Raw genomic sequence first — 19,968 nt, forward strand, 5'->3', positions numbered from 1 at the left:
ACCGAAGAGCACCCCGCCACCCTCATTAACTTGCCACGCTCCCGAGGAGAGCATCCGCTGGAAATCTTAACAACAGTACAGCAAAACCCTTCATCTCCTAAGCAGCTTTCTACGGGTATAATAGAGCCGGAATTAACCGGCTAAAAATAAAAGTGTATTTAAACACACACCCTTAAAAGAAAAGAAAAGCAACAATTTACAACTGTCAAGCTGAAGGAACCAGGAAAAAAAACCCGGCAACACACACACACAAACACACACACAAGCTAACAAAGGCCCAGGATTCCAGCATCTGGTAAAAACACACACACACACACTCACACACATACACACAAACACACACAATTCACTGTTTCCAGAACTGCTCCAAGCAACTATAGCCTTTGCCAAGGCAATAAACAGCTTTTATCAGCAATAATGATGCCATAATCTCAGCTAAAAAGGAAAGGAACATATGGTCGCAACCCTACAAATATCATCCTGGCTAAGTCGGGGGTGGGTGAGTGGAAGCGGGGGGGGGGCATTTTTATGACGGGCGTCCAGTTGCAAAGAAACCTGCCAGATTCCGTCTCTCCGATTTCTCTCGCCCAAAGCACCCGCCTGCGTGTATTTTGTTGTTCTTGTTGCTTTTGTTGAAAAAGAAAAACAGGTTATCATTTTCCTCGGTTTGAACTGAATGTTGCATTAGGGAATTTTAAACTAATGAGTTTGGGGGGGGGTGTTCTCCCCCAACCGTAGGACGAGAAGAAGAAAAAAAATGGGAAGAGGCGAGAAGGTTTTTTTTTTTAAAAAAGGAAAATTTCCCTGAATTTGACCGATGACAAGGAAACCAATATCGCTTGGAGAAACAGAGGGGCGTTTTTCCACATGTTTAACACTGTCTATAATTGAGTCCCGAATCCCAGTCCAACTGAATTTCTCAAAGGTGACCTTTTAAACGGATTTCTACTTTTTTCCTGCACTGTTATTTTTGTTGTGTTTTTTTCCCCTCGCGTCTTTCCTGCCTGCCCATTTCAGGAGTTTCGCCCTTAAAAGCAGCTTAATAACAGCCACAATAAATCTCTGTAATTTCTAGGGAAAAGACAAGAGGACTAGCGGCATACCAGAGTGGAAAAGAGGCTCCGCTCAATTGGCCCATTCAAGTGCGACCGTCTTTTTAGCAAGGAAAGGCAATTGTGCGGCTCCAAGATTCAAGTGTCTATGGAGATTCTCCGTCATCCAATATCACGGTTATCCAAAAGGTGCTTTTCTTTTTTTTTCCAGCAGGCAACTGGACTTTCTTGTTTTCTTCTTGGAAGACGTTTCGCTTCTCATCCGAGAAGCTTCTTCGCCTCTGATGGGATGGTGGGGGAATGGAAGGATTTATACTCCTTGCAGACAGCTGGTCTTTTTTATCCCTTTTAGGGAGTCGTTGAGGCCCCTTGGAGGTTTGTCTGTGTCTTCACTGTGAGACTGAGGACACAGATAGACTTCCAAGTGGCCTCAAATTTTCTCCCCTTTTTTTGGGAGACAATACGATCACAGGCACTCTGCAAATGCCGCCTGTGTTCCCGGCACCTGGATGCATTGATTGGCACCTGATCTGAAAACATTCCAGCTTGCTAATTAACATACTAATTATTCTGTCCTGCACATTGGCCAGGATATTCAACAAAAACCTACAGCTCAAACCTTTGTTTGGTTTGGTTTCTCCGGGTGGAAGGATCCCGGTTTGAAAGAAATGACAGAACGACGGAGTGGGAAGGACCTTGGAGGTCTTCTAATCCAACTCAGGCAGGAAACCCTATCCCATTCCAGATAGTACGCGGCTGCCCAATCTCTTCTTGAAGACCTCCAGTGATGAAGCACTCACAACTTCTGGAAGCCAAGCTGTTCCTCTAGTTAACTGTTCTACCAGTCAGGAAATTTCTCCTTAATTCTAGCTTGCTTCTCTCTGATTAGTTTCCATCCATTACTTCTTGTCCTGCCTTCAGGTGCTTTGGAGAGTAGCTTGACTCCCTCTTCTTTAGGGCAACCCCGAGATATTGGAACACTGCTATCATGTCTCCCCTAGTCCTTCTTTTCATGAAACTAGACATACCCAGTTCCTGCGACCGTTCTTCATATGTTTTAGCCTCCAGTCCCCTAATCACCTTTGTTGCTCTTCTCTGCACTCTTTCTAAGAGTATCCACATCTTTTTTTTACATCGTGGCGACCAAAACTGGATGCACTATTCCAAGTGTGGTCTTACCAAGAGTTGGGGAAAACAAAGGCAAAGGGTGAACGTTACTCCATCTTTCTCCCCAATTCTATTGACATCTTTACCAATTCTTTTATTCCCCCCACACACACACACACATATGGAAGGGTTTCACGTCCCATCTATATTTCCCTTGTCACATTTTTCATCCCTCTCCTTCCTTAAATTGAAGAAGGTTTTTTTTTTAATATTCTTATTTTTATTTCCTTCAGATTGTGTAACACCAAAACTGGGAGACGAATTTGTCCTGGAAAACAGAGGCCTCTGCTAAACCTTTTTCGAGTTCAGCTTTAACCTCCTTATTGATTTCCCTCCCCCCCCCCCACAACATCACAACCATTCATTGTTTCTGACGTTTGGTTGTCGGGCTCTTTAACACCCTTCAACCAAATCAATTTTTTTCCCTTTTATTTTATTTTTTTTCCCTTTTGGTCAATGCCGCTCGCAGAGAAAAAGCTTGAACAGAACGGAAATAGAGTCTTTTTCCTAGCCTGCTATCAAAACATTGATTGTGGTACAATGGCTTGCGCTTTCTGCTTTTAATCAGTGAGGTTTATTTCTAGGAACTGCCTAAAATTAACACAAGGCATTGTCTGAAACATGGGAGACAAGGGAGGTGATCTCTGTCAGATCACATGGATTGGCATCAGATTTAAAAATGTTTCCTCATTACAAATATATGTTTTATATATATACATACATATATATATATATATATATATATATATATATATATATATATATACATATATATATATATACATATATATATACATATATATATGTATGTAGGTCTTTGCTTGTTCGGGTTTTCTCCCGCATAAAATTGTAAGTGTCTTGGCGACGTTTCGACGAAGTCTCATTCATCATCTTCAGGCTTCAGCTTCGTGCTTCTGGGAGCAATGTGTGATCACAGCTGTTTCTTCCTTTTAACTGCTAGTGGGGGTTTGAACTGATTGGCTGGGGGTTTTTTTGTGCTCTGATTGGCTGGGGATGTGTCCTGTTTGGGTGGGGGCTTGGTTGTGCTCAGATTAGTCTGAGTTGCAGGGGGATTTGAGCTGGTGAGATGCATTGCTGTTGTTTGGCTTTGTGTTCGTGGTCGTGCTACATCTTCATAGTGGGTGTCAGTCTGCTGCATGTATGGATTGGAGAGGTTTGAAATGGCTAATGTTGCAGCTGTGGTCTGGCTTCTGGTCCTTGGTCATGCTTCATGATCAGTGTGGGTTTGGGTCTGCTTTCTGGGTGGATGTGCGGTGGTGACATCCTGTGTGGACCTCGTGAGTGTGGGTCGCCAAGTGTCGCCAAGACACTTCCAATTTTACATGGGAGAAAACCCGAACAACCAAAGACCTACATACAAACACCCGTGAAAACCTCAGAAAACAGATATATATATATATATATGTGAATGTGATATATGATATATATATGTGATATATATATACACACACACACACACACACACACACACACACACGTATGTATGTATGTAGGTCTTTGGTTGTTCGGGTTTTCTCCTGCATAAAATTGGAAGTGTCTTGGCGACGTTTCGATGAAGTCTCATTCATCATCTTCAGGCTTCAGCTTCGTGCTTCTGGGAGCAATGTGTGATCACAGCTGTTTCTTCCTTTTTAACTGCTAGTGGGGGTTTGAACTGATTGGGTGGGAGCTTGGCTGTGCTCTGATTGGCTGGGGTTTTTTTTGTGCTCTGATTGGCTGGGGCTGTGTCCTGTTTGGGTGGGAGCTTGGTTGTGCTCAGATTAGTCTGAGTGGCAGGGGGATTTGAGCTGGTGAGCTGCATTGCTGTTCTTTGGCTTTGTGTTCGTGGTCGTGCTTATCTTCATAGTGGGTGTCAGTCTGCTGCATGTATGGATGAGAGGGGTTTGAAATGGCTAATGTTGCAGCTGCGGTCTGGCTTCTGGTCCTTGCTCGTGCTTCATGATCAGTGTGGGTTTGGGTCTGCTTTCTGGGTGGATGTGTGGTGGTGACATCATGTGTGGCCCTCGTGAGTGTGGGTCGCCAAGTGTCGCCAAGACACTTCCAATTTTACATGGGAGAAAACCCGAACAACCAAAGACCTACATACAAACACCCGTGAAAACCTCAGAAAACAGATATATATATATATATATGTGAATGTGATATATATATATATGTATATATATATATATATATATATATATATATATATATATATATATATATATGTGAATGTGATATATATATATACATACATACATACATACATATATATATACATATATATATATCACTGTAACTTTGTTGCTTGTATCCTTACGATTTATATTGATATTGATTGTTTCTGATTGATGGGGTTTTTGTGCTCTGATTGGATGTGCACAACCAAGCCCCCACCCAAACAGGACACACCCCCATCCAATCAGAGCACAAAAAAACCCCATCCAACCAGAGGAACGCCAAGGTCCCACCCACTCACTTCAAACCCCCCCTAGCAGCTAAAAGGAAGAAACAGCTGCAATCACACATTGCTCCCAGAAGCACAAAGCTGAAGCCTGAAGATGACGAATGAGACTTCGTCGAAACGTCGCCAAGACACTTCCAATTTTACATGGGAGAAAACCCGAACAACCAAAGACCTACACACACACACACACACACATATATAAATATAAATATATATATATATATATATATATATATATATATATATATATATATATATATATATCACTGTAACTTTGTTGCTTGTATCCTTACGATTTATATTGATATTGATTGTTTCCTGATTGCTTATTTGTAGCCTAGGACTATCATTAAATGTTGTATCATTAAGTGTAAAATTTGTATCCTGTGACCATCATTAAGTGTTGTAAGTGTTGTACCTTGATGAAGGTATCTTTTCTTTTATGTACACTGACAGCGTATGCACCAAGACAAATTCCTTGTGTGTCCAATCACACTTGGCTAATAAAGAACTCAACTCTATTCTATTCTATTCTATTCTATTCTATTCTATTCTATTCTATTCTGGATGAATGTATCTTTTATTTTATGCACACTAAGAGCCTATGCACCAAAGACAAATTCCTTGTGTGTCCAATCACACTTGGCCAATTAAAAAAAAAATCTAATTCTATTCTATTCTATTTGGTCACCAACAAGCATGCCTTTAATACGTCAAAACAACTACATGGAAGTTTGCTACCAAGAATTAATCTCAAACCATCTCAAAACCTGAACGAGAACTCCTTTTTTACCTTACGTAGAAGTTTTCACAGTGGAGCAAGAGAAAGATGGCAAGTGAAGGACCTCACTGCATTGAGACCATGTCTCTTGGACCATGTCTTATAAAGAAGAAGAGGAAGATGCCTACATTCAGATAGTCCTCAAGTTATGAACATAATGGAGCCGGGCAATTACAGCGGTAATTCAGCTCTTCGGTTGTTATGTGGCTAAGTGCACCACCCAACTCATCTGGAATTGTCAAGCTTATCTCTTGCTAGTTGGCTGAGGAACCTGACATTCAGAATCTGAAGGCACCAACCTAAGATGTGAGGATGGAGAAATGGAATGAGATGGGATGGGATGGGATGGGATGGGATGGGATGGGATGGGATAGAATAGAATAGAATAGAATAGAATAGAATAGAATAGAATAGAATAGAATAGAATAGAATAGAATAGAATAGAATATGGAATGAAATGAAATGAATAGAATAGAATAGAATAGAATAGAATAGAATAGAATAGAATAGAATAGAATAGAATAGAATATGGAATGGAACGGAACAGAACAGAACAGAACAGAACAGAACAGAACAGAATAGAATAGAATAGAATAAGGAAGGGAAGGAAGGAAGGAAGGAAGGAAGGAAAAGAAAGGAAGGAAGGAAGGAAGGAAGGGAGGGAGGGAGGGAGGGAGGGAGGAAGGAAGAAAAGAAGGGAGAGATACACACATTTTAAAAAACCCTATAAATTAAACTGGGAGCTCCCAAATCACCACCAAAATTAGATTTAGAAGCATTCGGCGCTGAGCTTCACATGGGCACTCTGCGTGGCTATTGCAGATGAAGAGATAGACACACCCATGGAAGGGGAGCATTAAAAAAGGCAAATTCATTGCCCGGCCGTGTCCAGTTCCAACCGCCCTGTGCGAATAGATAACCGGCGTGCCCAGAGAGGATGATGGTCCTTCCTTCCACCCCTATAGTGAGGGCATGAAGAGGAAACCCCCTGGATCCACGCTTTTTGTGGAGATACGCAGCAGATGCTTGGCGAATCACTTCGTGTGTAAGAACGACGACCACAGAAGGATGGGAAGAAGGTCCTGCCCCGGGGAGAGAAGGAAGGGGGTGGTGGAAAGGGAGGAGAAAACATGCCTAACTACCTTCTGTGACAGATGAAGGATATTCCCCCCCCCCAGCTTCCCACCAAGAAAAAATAAAATAAAAGATTGTGCCTCCTGGCTATATGATAGGGGCATAAAGCTTCCGTTGCCGAAGATCTAAAAAATGCAGCTCTCAGCAAAAAAAAACAAAAAACCAGAACACCTGGGGGGTGGCGGGGATGCGTTCTTCGCCATTGCTCCTGAACTATTTTTAAACTGCTGATAAAACCTAGAGAGGCTTCTCTTTAAAGTGTGCCAGGCTCAAGGACAGGAAGGACAGCCACGCTAAGAAGCAACACAAAGGAAAAAAGAGAGAGAGAGAGAGAGGGAAAGAGAGAAAGAGAAAGAGAGCGAGCAAGAGAGACTGAGAGAGAGAGAGAGAGAGAGAGAGAGAGAGAGAGAGCTCTCTGGCTAAAACACCACCTCCCAGCCTTTCTCTCTGTCTCTCTGACTTGAGTTCTTGTGCTGTGTATATATATATACACAGTGTGCTGTGTATATATATATATATAGCCAAGGGCCCAAAGAATAGCACTTCGAGGATCTGCCAAGAGAAGAAGAGTTTATTCGTCTTGCAATGGATCCTAAAAGAAAGACCTCCGTTTTGAACTGTCTGGAGCTGGGCAGGTAGACAGAAGGAGGGAGAAGAAAGAAGGAGGGAGGTTGGGGAAGAAGGAGGAGGAAGAAGAGTGGGAGTGGGGGGAGGAGGAGGAGAGAGGAGGTGGAAGAAGAAGAAGAAGAAGAAAAAGAAGAAGAAGAAGAAGAAGAAGAAGAAGAAGAAGAAGAAGAAGAAGAAGAAGAAGAAGAAGAAGAAGAAGAAGAAGGTGATAGAGGAGGAGGAAGAGGAGGAGAGGAGGAGAGGAGGAGAAGGAGGAGGAGGAGGAGGAGGAGGAGGAGGAGGAGGAGGAGGAAGAAGAAGAAGAAGAAGAAGAAGAAGAAGAAGAAGAAGAAGAAGAAGAAGAAGAAGAAGAAGAAGAAGAAGAAGAAGAAGAAGAAGAAGAAGGCGGCTTCCACACGCTGCCAGAAATGCAAATTGATTTATTCCCTACCCTTTGTTTATAAAATAGGCCGTTTCTGTTTATAATCTATTTCTCTGCCAAGGTGGAAAATAATCGTAGTTGCCAGGGGTCTTCCCAATCTTAAACAAAGGTGAACTCTTTAAAAGCCTCTGTCAGAGTTCGGAGCTATTTTATCTACCTCGTTTAAGCCAAAGCTTGACAAACCCTAAACTGTGATTGACTTGCACTCTTCAAGCCTTGGAAAATAATTTTTTTTCCCCCAAAGGTCTAGAAAACTCGCTTGAACTTGCTCAATCAAATTATAGGATTTCTTTTTTCTTTTCTTTCTTTGCGGAAAATCTTGATAACAAAATAAATTCCTCTCGAAAGGAATTTTTTAGATAGAAAAGAATTTACTAAAAAACAAAAAAGAAGTAATAAAAGGTTGGGAGAGATAGATGGGCATGCCTCAACTCAAGATCCAAATTATTGGCTTCCTTCCTTTGTCTGTCTGTCCGTCTGTCCGTCCATCCTCTTTCTCCAGCTCTTTATCTACCTATCCATCTGCCCAACTGCCCATCTGCCCGTCTGTCCATCTATCATCTATCTATCTATCTATCTATCTATCTATCTATCTATCTATCTATCTATCTATCTATCTATCTATCTATCCTTTCTATCCTATACTCTCTATCTATTCTATCCTATCCTATCCTATCCATATATCCATCCATCCCTCTACCTATCTATCTACATACATACCGTCCTTCTGTGTCGTCTGTCTGTCTGTATGTCTCTATCCATCCATCCATCCCTCTACCTATCTACCTATCTACCTACATACATACCGTCCTTCTGCGTCGTCTGTCTGTCTGTATGTCTCTATCCATCCATCCATCCAACCAACCATCCATCCTAATATATATATTGTCTTGGACAGCAAAGAGATCAGATGACCATAAACACATTTGCAATTGTTCTCTCAAAATGTAGAGAAATGGTTCTGACTTCTAGCCCCTCCCTGCCTCCTTTCCTTCACCTAGAGGCCCAGGAGAAACATTCTCCATTATTGGAAGCCTAGAATATGCCATTATTTCCACCAAGCAATTTTTTTCCCCTTGCTCCCCCCACCCTCCCTCGTCCCCCCACCCCCCACCATCTCGGCCTTTCCAAAGGCCAGCCAAGCTCCTTCCCCGTTTATGCCCCTGCCACAAACTAACCCGGCTCCCCTTGTTTACCCAGGAGGGTAAGAGCTGCTTCCAACATTACGCTCTCTCGCCTTTTCAAATCAAGGCAGACACCTGAGACGACCAAAAGAGAAAAAGAAAAGAAAAAAAAGAAGAGAGAGAGAGAGAGAGAGAGAGAGAGGGAGAGAGAGAGAGAAGGCTCCCCAAAAGCTCCCTGTGCCAGCTACATACTGGTCACTCTTTCTTGTCAATTCTGATTTATTACCTCCTTGATGTTCAATTTCACATTTTGTTCTCATCATATCCTCGCCTCGTGATGATTCCACGCTGACCCCTGGAGGGCAGGCCACGAATATTGATAAAACAATTATCTGTTAGCCGTTCATTTGATTTTCCATTTCAATTACAGATTGCACGAGGTAGAAGGGGAAAAAAGATTGCACCATTGATTTCCAAGCTGCCCGGCCAGCAAGCTCCCCTCCTCCCCACCACTTCCTTTCCTTGCAACCTTACGGACAAAAAACAAGAGTTTTGCCTTCCTTGGACAATGAACGAGGGGAGGCCACTGATCTTTCTCTCTCTCTCTCTCTCTTTTTTTTTTGAAAAGACCCCCACGGTCTTCCCTCTCTCTGCTGCTGTTTTCAATCCCTTTTTGCTTTTGATCTGAGCTCTCCTCTCGCCTGGAACGGCGGGCGCAAGAAGGAGACGGAGAAGTGGGTCAGTAGACGCTGCAGCCAGCCGGGAAAAAGAGTGCCCGAAATAGCCTTGACAAAATTAACAGCTTTGAAGCAAAGCCAGTGGTGGGGACAAGGGAGGGAGGGAGGGAGGGATGGAGAGAAGAAGAAGAAAGAAAGGGGGGGAGGGACACGGTGGTGGGAAGGGCGGACAGACCCACTCGGTGCAATTTTCTTCAGATGCCGTAACAATTAACCTGATTTATTTCCCTCCTTCTAAAACTCTCTTGACTTATTCCCAGTATTTATGGGGAGGGGGGGGGGAAGGGTTCAAAAGACGTTCGTCCCCCGAAAGGGAAACTGACGTAGGGTCTGGCCAAGTTTTCTACGCCCAGGTCTAGACGGAGGGAGAAGAAAATGCGTTTCTTCGCTCGGCTGGAGCCGAGGACACAGTCTGGGAATCTACTCCTGAGTAATAATAATAATAATAACAACAACAACAACAACAACTGTGAGGTCCTTGATGGGACTCTGAACTTGGGTGTGTGTGTGTTTCCTTGCAGATGTTTCGCGACTCGGAAAATCATCGGTGCTTCGGATGAGAGCACTAAGAAGCCCACGGTTCAACCCCAAGCTATGTAAAGATATTCCATCAAAGCATCTCCAATTGAAGAGAGTGTGGAGTTTATATAGTAGCTACGCGAAGCTCCTGAGGACGTTATCTAGTTGGGTCATAAAACAGCAGGCAAAACCATCAAGGTCAGAGACTACACCAAGGACCCCACAGTTCAACCCCGAGCTACACAAAAACTCAGACGGGTTATTAGCAGCACACCTGAGGAAGGGGCCGCCTGTCAGGTAGCCCAAGGAGATGAGCAAGGAAGGAGCCCTTTTCCCACCAACTTGAGCTAAACGCGGGGAGCCACATCGGAGGAGCTGCTCATCCTTTGTCTGCAAAGCCTCTCAGATGTCCTCCTCAGCAGAAGCTCCTGGCCAAAAAACGGGTTCCATTTTGTCAGATGTTCTTCAAAATGAGGGGAGGAAATTAGTTTTGGATTCCCCTCCCATCAAAGCAACCACCCCAAAAAGAGTCCTTCTCTCTCTCCATCTCTCTCTTCTCTCCCTCCCTCTCTCTCCTTCTCTCTGTGTATCTCTTCTCTCCCTCTTTCTTCCTCTCTTCCTCTCCTTCTCTCTATCTCTGTCTCTCTCTTCTCTCCCTCCCTCCATCTCCCTCCATCTCTCTCTTCTCTCCCTCCCTCTCTCTCCTTCTCTCTGTGTATCTCTTCTCTCCCTCTTTCTTCCTCTCTTCCTCTCCTTCTCTCTATCTCTGTCTCTCTCTTCTCTCCCTCCCTCCATCTCCCTCCTTCTCTCTCTCTTCTGTCCCTCCCTCTCTTCCTCTCTCTCTCTCCTTCTCTCTCCTTCAATCTCCCTCCCTCCTTCTCTCTTCTCTCTTTCCCTCTCCCTCCTTCTCACTCTCTCTCTCTTCTCCCTCCCTCCCTCTCTCCTTCTTCCTTTTCTCTTTCTCTCTTTTCTCTCCCACCCTCTCTCTCTCCTTCTCTCTCTCTCTCCCTCCTTCTCTCTCTCTCTCCTTCTCTCTCTCCCCCTCTCTTCCTCTTCCTCTCTCTCTCTCTCTCTCTCCAGGCAGTGATCCAGGACGGTCAGTCACTCAAACAGAAAAAGTGCTCATCCCTTACTAGACAACATTCCGGTTCAATGGCCAGCTCAGCTCTAGGGGGATTTTTCACGTGGCCTAGTTGAAGAAAAAAACTTCAGCCTTTGATCCAAGATTTCGTGCCCCAGAGATGCGGCGGTTACAGGAAAGAGGGGGGGGCGGTGTCTTTCCCCCAGGTTCTGTACCCTACGTAGGTAGGCCGCTCGGCATCTCCTTCTCGAGCCCGATTATGTGCAGCAATTAAGGTAATGAACTAGCTGGAGTAACTGGCCGTAATGAGTCTCTTTTGTTCTCTGAATTCTTATGAACTTCCCCTTCCTTGTTTGCAAGGAAAACACCCTCGGAGCTCCTGGAGGTTGTGTTTTCTGCACACAGCTTGTGGGGTGGGAAAAATACAGATCGGCTTCCATTACTACGCCTTCAGGGTTTTCACTTCTCTTTATAATTCAACACACCTACAATATTTCACTACACGCTGAAGCCGCTCTCCCACTCGAACCCACGCCAACTTAAAGATTCCCTGGGAAAATATTGTGACATTTTGCCAGGGATTGTTTTCGGTTTCGGGAAGAGATAATGGGACGGATTGACTGGAGACGCAGGAGCATGCCCGCGCATTCGTGGTTCTTTCGGCATCGTTTCTTGCGCGATAAACCCCACGCAGAGGGGAGGAAACATCAAGGGATACTTGAGGGAGAAAGGGGACTACCAATGTTTCCCAACCTTGGGCCACTCGAAGATGGGTGGACTTCGACTCCCAGAATTCTCCAGCCAGCTGGCTTGGTTGACCGCTGATTTGAGGAACCAGCTTGCTGGCTGGAGAATTCTGGGAGCTGAAGTCCACAAGTCTTAAAGGGACCAAGGTTGGAGACCCCTGGACTATAGGAAGAAATGTTTATTTACCATTTATTACCCACAGTGTCTCGTAGGCCATCTCCATTGCATTTCAAAGACGCATTGGAGAAGCTTCCAAGGTCAATATGCATCTTCTTCAAGGGAACACATGTGATAGATTTGAGGAGGAGGAGGAGGAGGAAGAGGAGGAGGAGAAAGGGCTGCCACAAAGAAGAGGGAGTCAACCTATTGTCCAAAGCACCTGAGGGTAGAACAAGAAGCAATGGGTGGAAACTAATCAAGAAGAGAAGCAACCTAGAACTAAGGAGAAATTTCCTGACAGTGGGAACAATTAACCAGTGGAACATCCTGCCTTCGGAATTTGGGAATGCTCCAACATTGGAATGGCATAGGGCTAACTGACAGAGCAGGGGAGTTGACTAGAAGACCTTCAAGGTACTTTCCAACTCTGTTATTCTGAGGAGGAGGAGGAAGAGGAGGAAGGAAGGGGGAGGGAGAGGAGGAGAAAGGAAGGGGTAGAAGGAGGAAGAGAAGGAGAAGAAGGAGAAGGAGAAGAAGGAGGAGAAGGAGAAGGAGAAGGAGAAGAAGGAGGAGAAGGAGAAGGAGAAGGAGGAAAGAGAAGGAGAAGGGTGCGGTTGAGACACCAATTGGAAGATCGTAAGTGCTGGAAAGGTTGGTACCACAAATGTTATCTTTAGAAAGGCCAAGACCAAACGGCCATTGCTAAGGGAGGAATATACATTTTTACTGATTCAGGAGAATCTCCTTCCCCCAAAAAAATCTGGTAATGAGATCTATGAAAAATTCCCCTTCTTGAAACATGGAACTTAATGCTCAGGTATGAGTTCGGAATAAAGCTTTGGGACGGAAGACACCTTCACTGTCCTATTAGATAACATCATCAGGGCAAAAAGATCGGCCAAGAAGAGACATTTTTTTAAAATACTTACACAGCTGCCCGTCTTAACCGCCTTAAACCCTGGATGGCTTACAAGCTGCCATCAAAACAATACATGCCCGACCGCTCTCAGCAGCCCCATAGCCCGCCCCAAAAAACAACAACACACAACCCCACACATCAACAAACCACAGTTACTTCCCCCCCCACCCACCAAGGCTTGTGGGGAAAAGCCAATTTTCAAGGCTTTCTGCAAAACGAAGATGGTGAATAACTCCACAGGGGAGGAGAGTGACCCAGACAACAAGGAGCATTTTGTATGGTTTGGCCAGCCTGGTACACAAACACACACAAGTTGCATGTGTCTCTAGCCACACAACCCTTTCCCCCCCACCACCCCAACCTCTTTGCCTGATCCTCTTAGTCTTTCTCTCTCTCTCTCTTATAGGGTGGGGGCACCCACAACAGAGGTGGGTTTCAGCAGGTTCCGACCGGTTCTGGAGAACCGGTAACGGAAATGTTGAGTAGTAAAAAATCTGACTGGCCCTGCCCCCCCCCCCCATCTATTCTCTGCCTCCCGAGTCCCAGCTGATGGGGAGGAAATGGGGATTTTGCAGTATCCTTCTCCACGGAGTGGGGTGGGAATGGAGATTTTACAGTATCCTTCCCCATGGAGTGGGGTGGGAATGGGGATTTTGCAGTATCCTTCCCCTGCCCACGCCCACCAAGCCACGCCCACAGAACCGGTAGTAAAACAAATTTGAAACCCAACACTGACCCACAACTTTATAACCCAGCTGAGAAAACTGCAATGGGGCAACGACCCTGAGCTACACGGCGCTGTGTTTCTCTCGAGGTTGGTGAACGTGGGGGTCTTTGTGTCCTCCTTCCTCCTTCGTTGGGCTTATTTCCCTGCATAGGAGTGGTGGGTCTGCTCTAGTTCCCGTTTCATTCGTTCTCTCTCCCTCCCTCTCGCTTTCTCTCCCTCCCTCCCACCACCTCTCTCTCTCTCCCCCTCACCCTCTTACCCTCCCTCCCCCTCTCCGTCCCTCTGTCTCTCCCTCCCATTCTCTCTCTCTCCTGCCATCTTCCTCTCTCTCCTTCCTCCTTTCTCCCTCCCTCTCTTTCTTTCTCTCCCTCCCTCACGCCACCTCTCTCTCCCCTCACCCTCTTACCCTCCCTCCTCCCCTCTCCGTCCCTCCCTCTGTCTCTCCCTCCCATTCTCTCTCTCCTGCCATCTTCCTCTCTCCCTCCTCCTCTCTCTCTCCCTCCCGCCATCTTCCTCTCTCCCTCTCCCTCCCTCTCTCCGCCATCTTCCTCTCCCTCCCTCCTCTCCTCTCTCCTCTCCCTCTCCCGCCATCTTCCTCTCTCCCTCCGCCTCCCCTCCCACCATCTTCCTCTCTCTCCCTCTCCCTCCCTCCTCTCTCCCGCCATCTTCCTCTTTCCTCTCTCCTCCCTCCCTCCCTCCCTCTCTCTCTCACACACACACACACACACACATATATATATGGCATGCTATAAAGCCTTTCTCCCTCCCTCCCTGCCCATTGCAGAATCCCAGGCGCTCTGATCTTTCATCTTAACACATTCTCTGGCCCCAAATTTCAGTGCAATCTCACCTCGTTTCTCCATACTACATTAACCCCTGGCAATTGCCTTCCAAATGACCCCATTAAGCCGTAATTGCCTCAGCAGGCCTGCACTTTCGCTTGTAATTCTGTCCCGCTCATCTCCCAGGCGTTCTCTCTCAGCGTCATTTCAAGTTCTGGCTCCCTTCACCGAGCTCAGCTGATGACCTCGCTCTTCCGTGGCCAGAATGACGACGGCGAGGACGAGCACAGAAAGCCTTTGCCCAGACAGAATGCCATTACTTCGTTCTTCCTCCCCCCTTTTTTTTTCTTTAAATAATAAAAAATAAAAACCTGCCAGACTCTGAATGTATTTGTTCTTTGAGGATCACTGTCAAGGCTATCAAACACCAGCCATTACGGTCTTTTGTTCCCTTAGGGGTTCTTTCTCTTTCTTTCTTTCTTTCTTTCTTTCTCTTTCTTTCTTTCTTTCTTTCTTTCTTTCTTTCTTTTTTTCCTTTCTCTCTCTCTCTCTCTCTCTCCTCTCCTTTCTTCCCTTCCCCTTCCTTCCCACTTTTCTCCTCCCTCCCTTCATTCCTTCCCTCCTTTTTTTCTTCATTTCCTCTCTTTGTCCCTTCCTTCCCTTTTTTCTCCTTCCTTCCTTCTTCTCTTCCTTTCCTCGCTTCCTTTTCTTCTTCCTCCCTCCCTCCCTTCATTCCTCCCTTCCTTCTTTTCATTTCCTCTCTTTGTCCCTTCCTTCCCTTTTTCCTCCTTTCTTCCTTTCTTCTTCTTTTCCTTTCCTCGCTTCCTTTTCTCCTCCCTCCCTCCCTTCTTTTCTTCACTTCTTTTCTTTGTCCCTTCCTTCCCCTTTTCCTCCTTCCTTCCTTTCTTCTTCTCTTCCTTTCCTCACTTCCTTTTCTCCTCCCTCCCTTCCTTCTTTTCTTCACTTTCTCTCTTTGTCCCTTCCTTCCTTTTCCTCCTTCCTTCTTTTCTTCACTTCTTTTCTTCACTTCTTTTCTTCACTTCTTTTCTTTGTCCCTTCCTTCCTTCCTCCCTTCATTCCTTCCTCCTTTTTCTTCCTTTCCTCCCTTTGTCCCTTCTTCCTTTTTCCTTCCTTCCCACCCTCCCTTTCTCTCTCTTCCTTTCAGCACCCCACGGGACGGAAGGTTTTCCTATACTGTAGGTCAAAACTCTGCGAAATTTGATGACAGAGGCTAGGCATTTCTTCAAACTGCGCTGTTGTTTTTCCCCCCCCTCAACCCAAAGATCGGTAGAAAAAGAAAGAAAGGAAGAAAAAAAAAAAAAAGAAGAAGGAAATTGCCCCGGGAGCCTAAATATTAGGATCTCCTGGCTGTTTAAAGTGTACGATGAAGCAGAAAGGTTGACAAGTCTTCCCTGAACTTCATGGCTGGATGAGTGTTTGAATCCTGATCTTCTCAGCGTGAGTTTAACACGCTATCTGCTATACCGCAAAGTTCTTGACAGCACATTTCTGGCGAGAAAACTCCGGATCGGAAGCAAAACTCCAGAGATGCTTTCAAGCTCCATCAAGGATCCTCCGTTGAAGGAGTCTGTCTCAAAATGACTTTTTTCTTTCCCTCCACAGCAGTCTTTGTGTGTGTGTGTGTGTGTGTGTGTGTGTTTATATGTGTCCAACGGAAGAGAATACCTGTAGCTCAAGGCTGAACCGTGGAGTCCTTGGTACCGTTTGAGCCGGGTTCTTTCCTTGCAGGCATTTCATGACCCAACTAGGTAACATCATCAGTGCTGGTAGTGTGACTTGCTCCCTGTTTACATACAATAGCTCTGAACTTGGTTTGCTGGATTGCAGAGGTTTTAATCCCTAGCTAGGTAAACATCATCAGTGCACGGATGATCATCCTTGGTCATTACCCAGCACTGATAATGTTGGCAAGTACGGTAATAAAACATCTGCAAGCAAACAAGCCAGTTCAGAGAGTACCAAGGACCCCATAGTCGTTGCCGTCGTTGTCCTTCTCCTGCTCCTCCTCCTCCTCCTCCCTGCAAACCACCTAGCACTGATGATGTTCCCTAGTTGGGTCATGAAACGTCTGCGAGAAAACGACCCAGCTCAGAGAGCACCAAGGACCCACACAGTCCTCCTCCTCCTCCTCCTCTCCCCCCCCCACAATTCTCCTTCTTTTTCCACTCCACAAACCCCACTCCCTTCTACAACTGAAGATGTTACCTAGTTGGGTCATGAAACGTCTGCAAAAAAAACGATCCAGCTCAGAGAGCACCAAGGATCCACACAGTCTAATAATAATAATAATAATAATAATAATAATAATAATAATAATAATAATAATAATAATAATAATAATAATAACAGAGTTGGAAGGGACCTTGGAGGCCTTCTAGTCCAACCCCCTGCCCAGGCAGGAAACCCTACACCATCTCAGACAGATGGTTATCCAACATTTTCTTAAAAATTTCCAGTGTTGGAGCATTCACAACTTCTGCAGGCAAGTTGTTCCACTTATTAAATTGTTCTCACTGTCAGGAAATTTCTCCTTAGTTCTAAGTTGCTTCTCTCCTTGATCAGTTTCCACCCATTGCTTCTTGTTCTACCCTCAGGTGCTTTGGAGAATAGTTTGACTCCCTCTTCTTTGTGGCAGCCCCTCAAATATTGGAAGACTGCTGTCATGTCTCCCCTAGTCCTTCTTTTCATTAAACTAGACATACCCAGTTCCTGCAACCGTTCTTCATATGTTTTAGCCTCCAGTCCCCTAATCATCTTCGTTGCTCTTCTCTGCACTCTTTCTAGAGTCTCAACATCTTTTTTACATCGTGGCGACCAAAACTGGATGCAATATTCCAAGTGTGGCCTTACCAAGGCATTATAAAGTGGTATTAACACTTCACGTGATCTTGATTCTTTCCCCTCCTCCCCCTCCCCCTCCTCCTCCTCCTCCTCCCACACTCCTTTCTGATGATGTTACCTAGTTGGGTAACAAAATGCCTGCAGGAAAACCACGAAGCTCGGAGGATACCAAGGACCCAACAGGTCAACCCTCAGTCTGTACTTTTGATCCCAACGACTTAAAAGGTTCAACGCCAATGAATCGAACGCTAGAGTCCCAGGACTAAAGAGAGGTCTTTGCAAGGAGATTTTTTTAAAAAAAGAAAAAGAGAAGAAAAAGAAAAGAATGCTGCCATTCCTATTATTTTGTTGAACAAATCTATTCTACCCAAGTGTTTCTAACAGCCTTGGTGGCTCTTGAGCCGAAGGAGAAACCAAATAACACCAACCAGAGAAAGAAAGAAAGAAAGAAAAAGACACACACAAACAACCATACAAACAAGAAAGCGCGAGAAAGAGGCTCCTGTATGCATTAATGCTTCTGAAAACTGATGCCGTGTCAACACGAATGCGTTTTACAGTAAAATTGAGCGTCACGGGCCAACGTGGATCCAATGTTTCCCTGCAGGCTAATGCAGTCGCGGCAGGCTACAATTGAGTGAAGTTGTCATGCATTTGGCTTCAATAAGGCAAGCTCCAGCTACCCGGTTTCCCCCCGAAAATAAGACATCCCCTGATAATAAGCCCAATCGGGCTTTTGAGCGCATGTGCTCAAATAAGCCACCACCAACCCCCACAAAAAAAAAAAAAATAAGCCCTCCCCCAAAATATTTAAACGCAGAGCTGGAAATCAGGTAAGACGGCAAGAGGATCCCCGTCTTGCTCCACGCGCCCCAAAATTAGAAGATCTCCCCCAAAATAAGGCCAACCGCTTATTTCGAGGTTCAAAAAAATATAAGACAGGGTCTTATTTTCGGGGAAACACGGTATTGGCGGCAGAGGAAAACCCTGGAACAGCAGAAGAGCTTCCAGCCCCATCCACTTTGCCCATTCACAAAGATTGGAGCCTTTAGTAACAGAAGAACAGAAGTCGAGAAGAAGGGACCTCGGAGGTCTTCTAGCCTGACCCGCATCTCAAGCGGGAGACCCCGTTCCATTCCGGACGAACGAGTCAGCCAAACTTTTCTTGAAAACCTCTAGGGATGGAAGTTCCTTTTCTGACTCTTCTGCTTTGTCCAAGATGCACATTTACAAGACATCACTAAACACATTTACAAGACATCACTATCCATCAGAATGGGGTTGGAAGAAAGGGGCCTCAGAGGTCTTCTAGTCCAACCCCACCCTTCCACCCCCCTCAAGCAGGAGAGTCTAATACAGGCAGTCCTCAAGGTACGACCATTATGGAGCCTGAAATTTCCGGTGACTAAGCAAAAGGTTCATCAAGTGAATTTGGCCCGTTTTACGACCTTTCTTGCCACCGTTGTTAAGTGAATCGCTGCGGTTGTTAAGTTAGCAATGTGGTTGTTAAGCAAATCTGGCTGCTGTGACCCAGGAAACTCAGTCAGTGTAAAAACAAACAAACTTTATTCGAACAGCTGAGAATTACTTCATTCTCAGCGTAGTCCAACTAAATGAAAGCAAATTCCTCCCAACACAAATTCCTCAGTCCTATCGCCAACCTTGGTCCAATTAGGCAAACTGCCAAAGGCCTTTCTTGGCAAAAGTTCGGAAGAGACACTGATACAAAATAAGTGCAACAAGACAAAGCTATCAACGTTGTTTTCCGAAAAGAGCTCAAACGCCGTTGCTGGTCTTTTAAGCCTTATGGGAGGGGCCAATCATCTCTTGGCCTTACTCCCGAGTCGTCCTCTTTGCTTGAGCTGCTCTTGCTTCTGGCAGCTCTTCTCATGCGTGCACTAGGAACAGGCTCCTCCTCTTCCTCTGCCTCACTACTGTCGGCCTCTGGAGGCTCCGGAGTCCGCACATCACTCCCCGATGGCCCTGGCCCCACCTCAGTCTCTGACACAGAGCCCTCATCCGGGCCTTCCCCAGCCTCCAGGACTGGCCCACGCTCCTACTCAGCCTCATCGCTGTCCGACTCCGTTGCCAGCTCTGCAGGCTGCTGGCTGAGGAACTCTGGGAGTTGAAGTCCACAAGTCTTAAAGTTGACAAGGTTGGAGACCCCTGTTCTAAAAGACTGCCTTTAAAAGGGGGGGGGATTTTTGTACAAAAAACAACAACAAACACCTCGACAGATCCTTCATGGCTCTAAAATTGAGACGTACTGTATTTTTTTAAGCCTTTCTTTATTCCATTTGCACATAGCCCTTGCACTACAGTGGCTATCTCGTCTTTTGAATTCTTGGCTTGCAAGACGGCCTAATTAGAATCCTAGCCATTTGCATATTTTCTCTCCTCCCCCCCCCCTTTTTTTTTTTTTTTTAAATTAATCCACCTTAAGCAGGGTTCGGGCTGGAAAACTGCTGAGGTCTTCTATATCCAATCAGATATTTTGCTGGCGCTGGGTATTAAGCCCTTGCAAAATGCCACATCTTTTGAATAATTAGCCAGGGGGGAAAAAAAACCCTAAACAAAACGAAAAGGAAGCAGTTGTGGAAAAGTTGCTTAACTTTTTAGGTACCAGCTGCGGCCCAAGAAACTTGGCAGATCGAAGAAAATG

At 45.4% G+C, this 19,968-nt stretch overlaps 1 protein-coding gene across 4 annotated transcripts in view; it reads right to left on the bottom strand.

Moving 5' to 3' along the window:
* PBX3 (PBX homeobox 3) overlaps positions 1-19,968 on the bottom strand; it is a 181,917-nt gene that overhangs the window by 98,402 nt on the left and 63,547 nt on the right. Inside the window, exon 1 of one of the 4 annotated variants that reach the window (XM_058159064.1) lies at positions 14,513-14,540. The exons of the other annotated variants lie outside the window; for them this stretch is intronic. Within the exon in view, the coding sequence (XP_058015047.1) occupies positions 14,513-14,525 (13 nt within the window). The 5' untranslated portion in view covers positions 14,526-14,540. Of the gene's footprint in view, positions 1-14,512; positions 14,541-19,968 lie in introns of those variants that run through there. 4 annotated transcript variants of the gene reach the window in all.

Source organism: Ahaetulla prasina, chromosome 16 (genome assembly GCF_028640845.1).
Source record: "Ahaetulla prasina isolate Xishuangbanna chromosome 16, ASM2864084v1, whole genome shotgun sequence".
In the NCBI taxonomy this organism is placed as follows: Eukaryota; Metazoa; Chordata; class Lepidosauria; order Squamata; family Colubridae; genus Ahaetulla; species Ahaetulla prasina.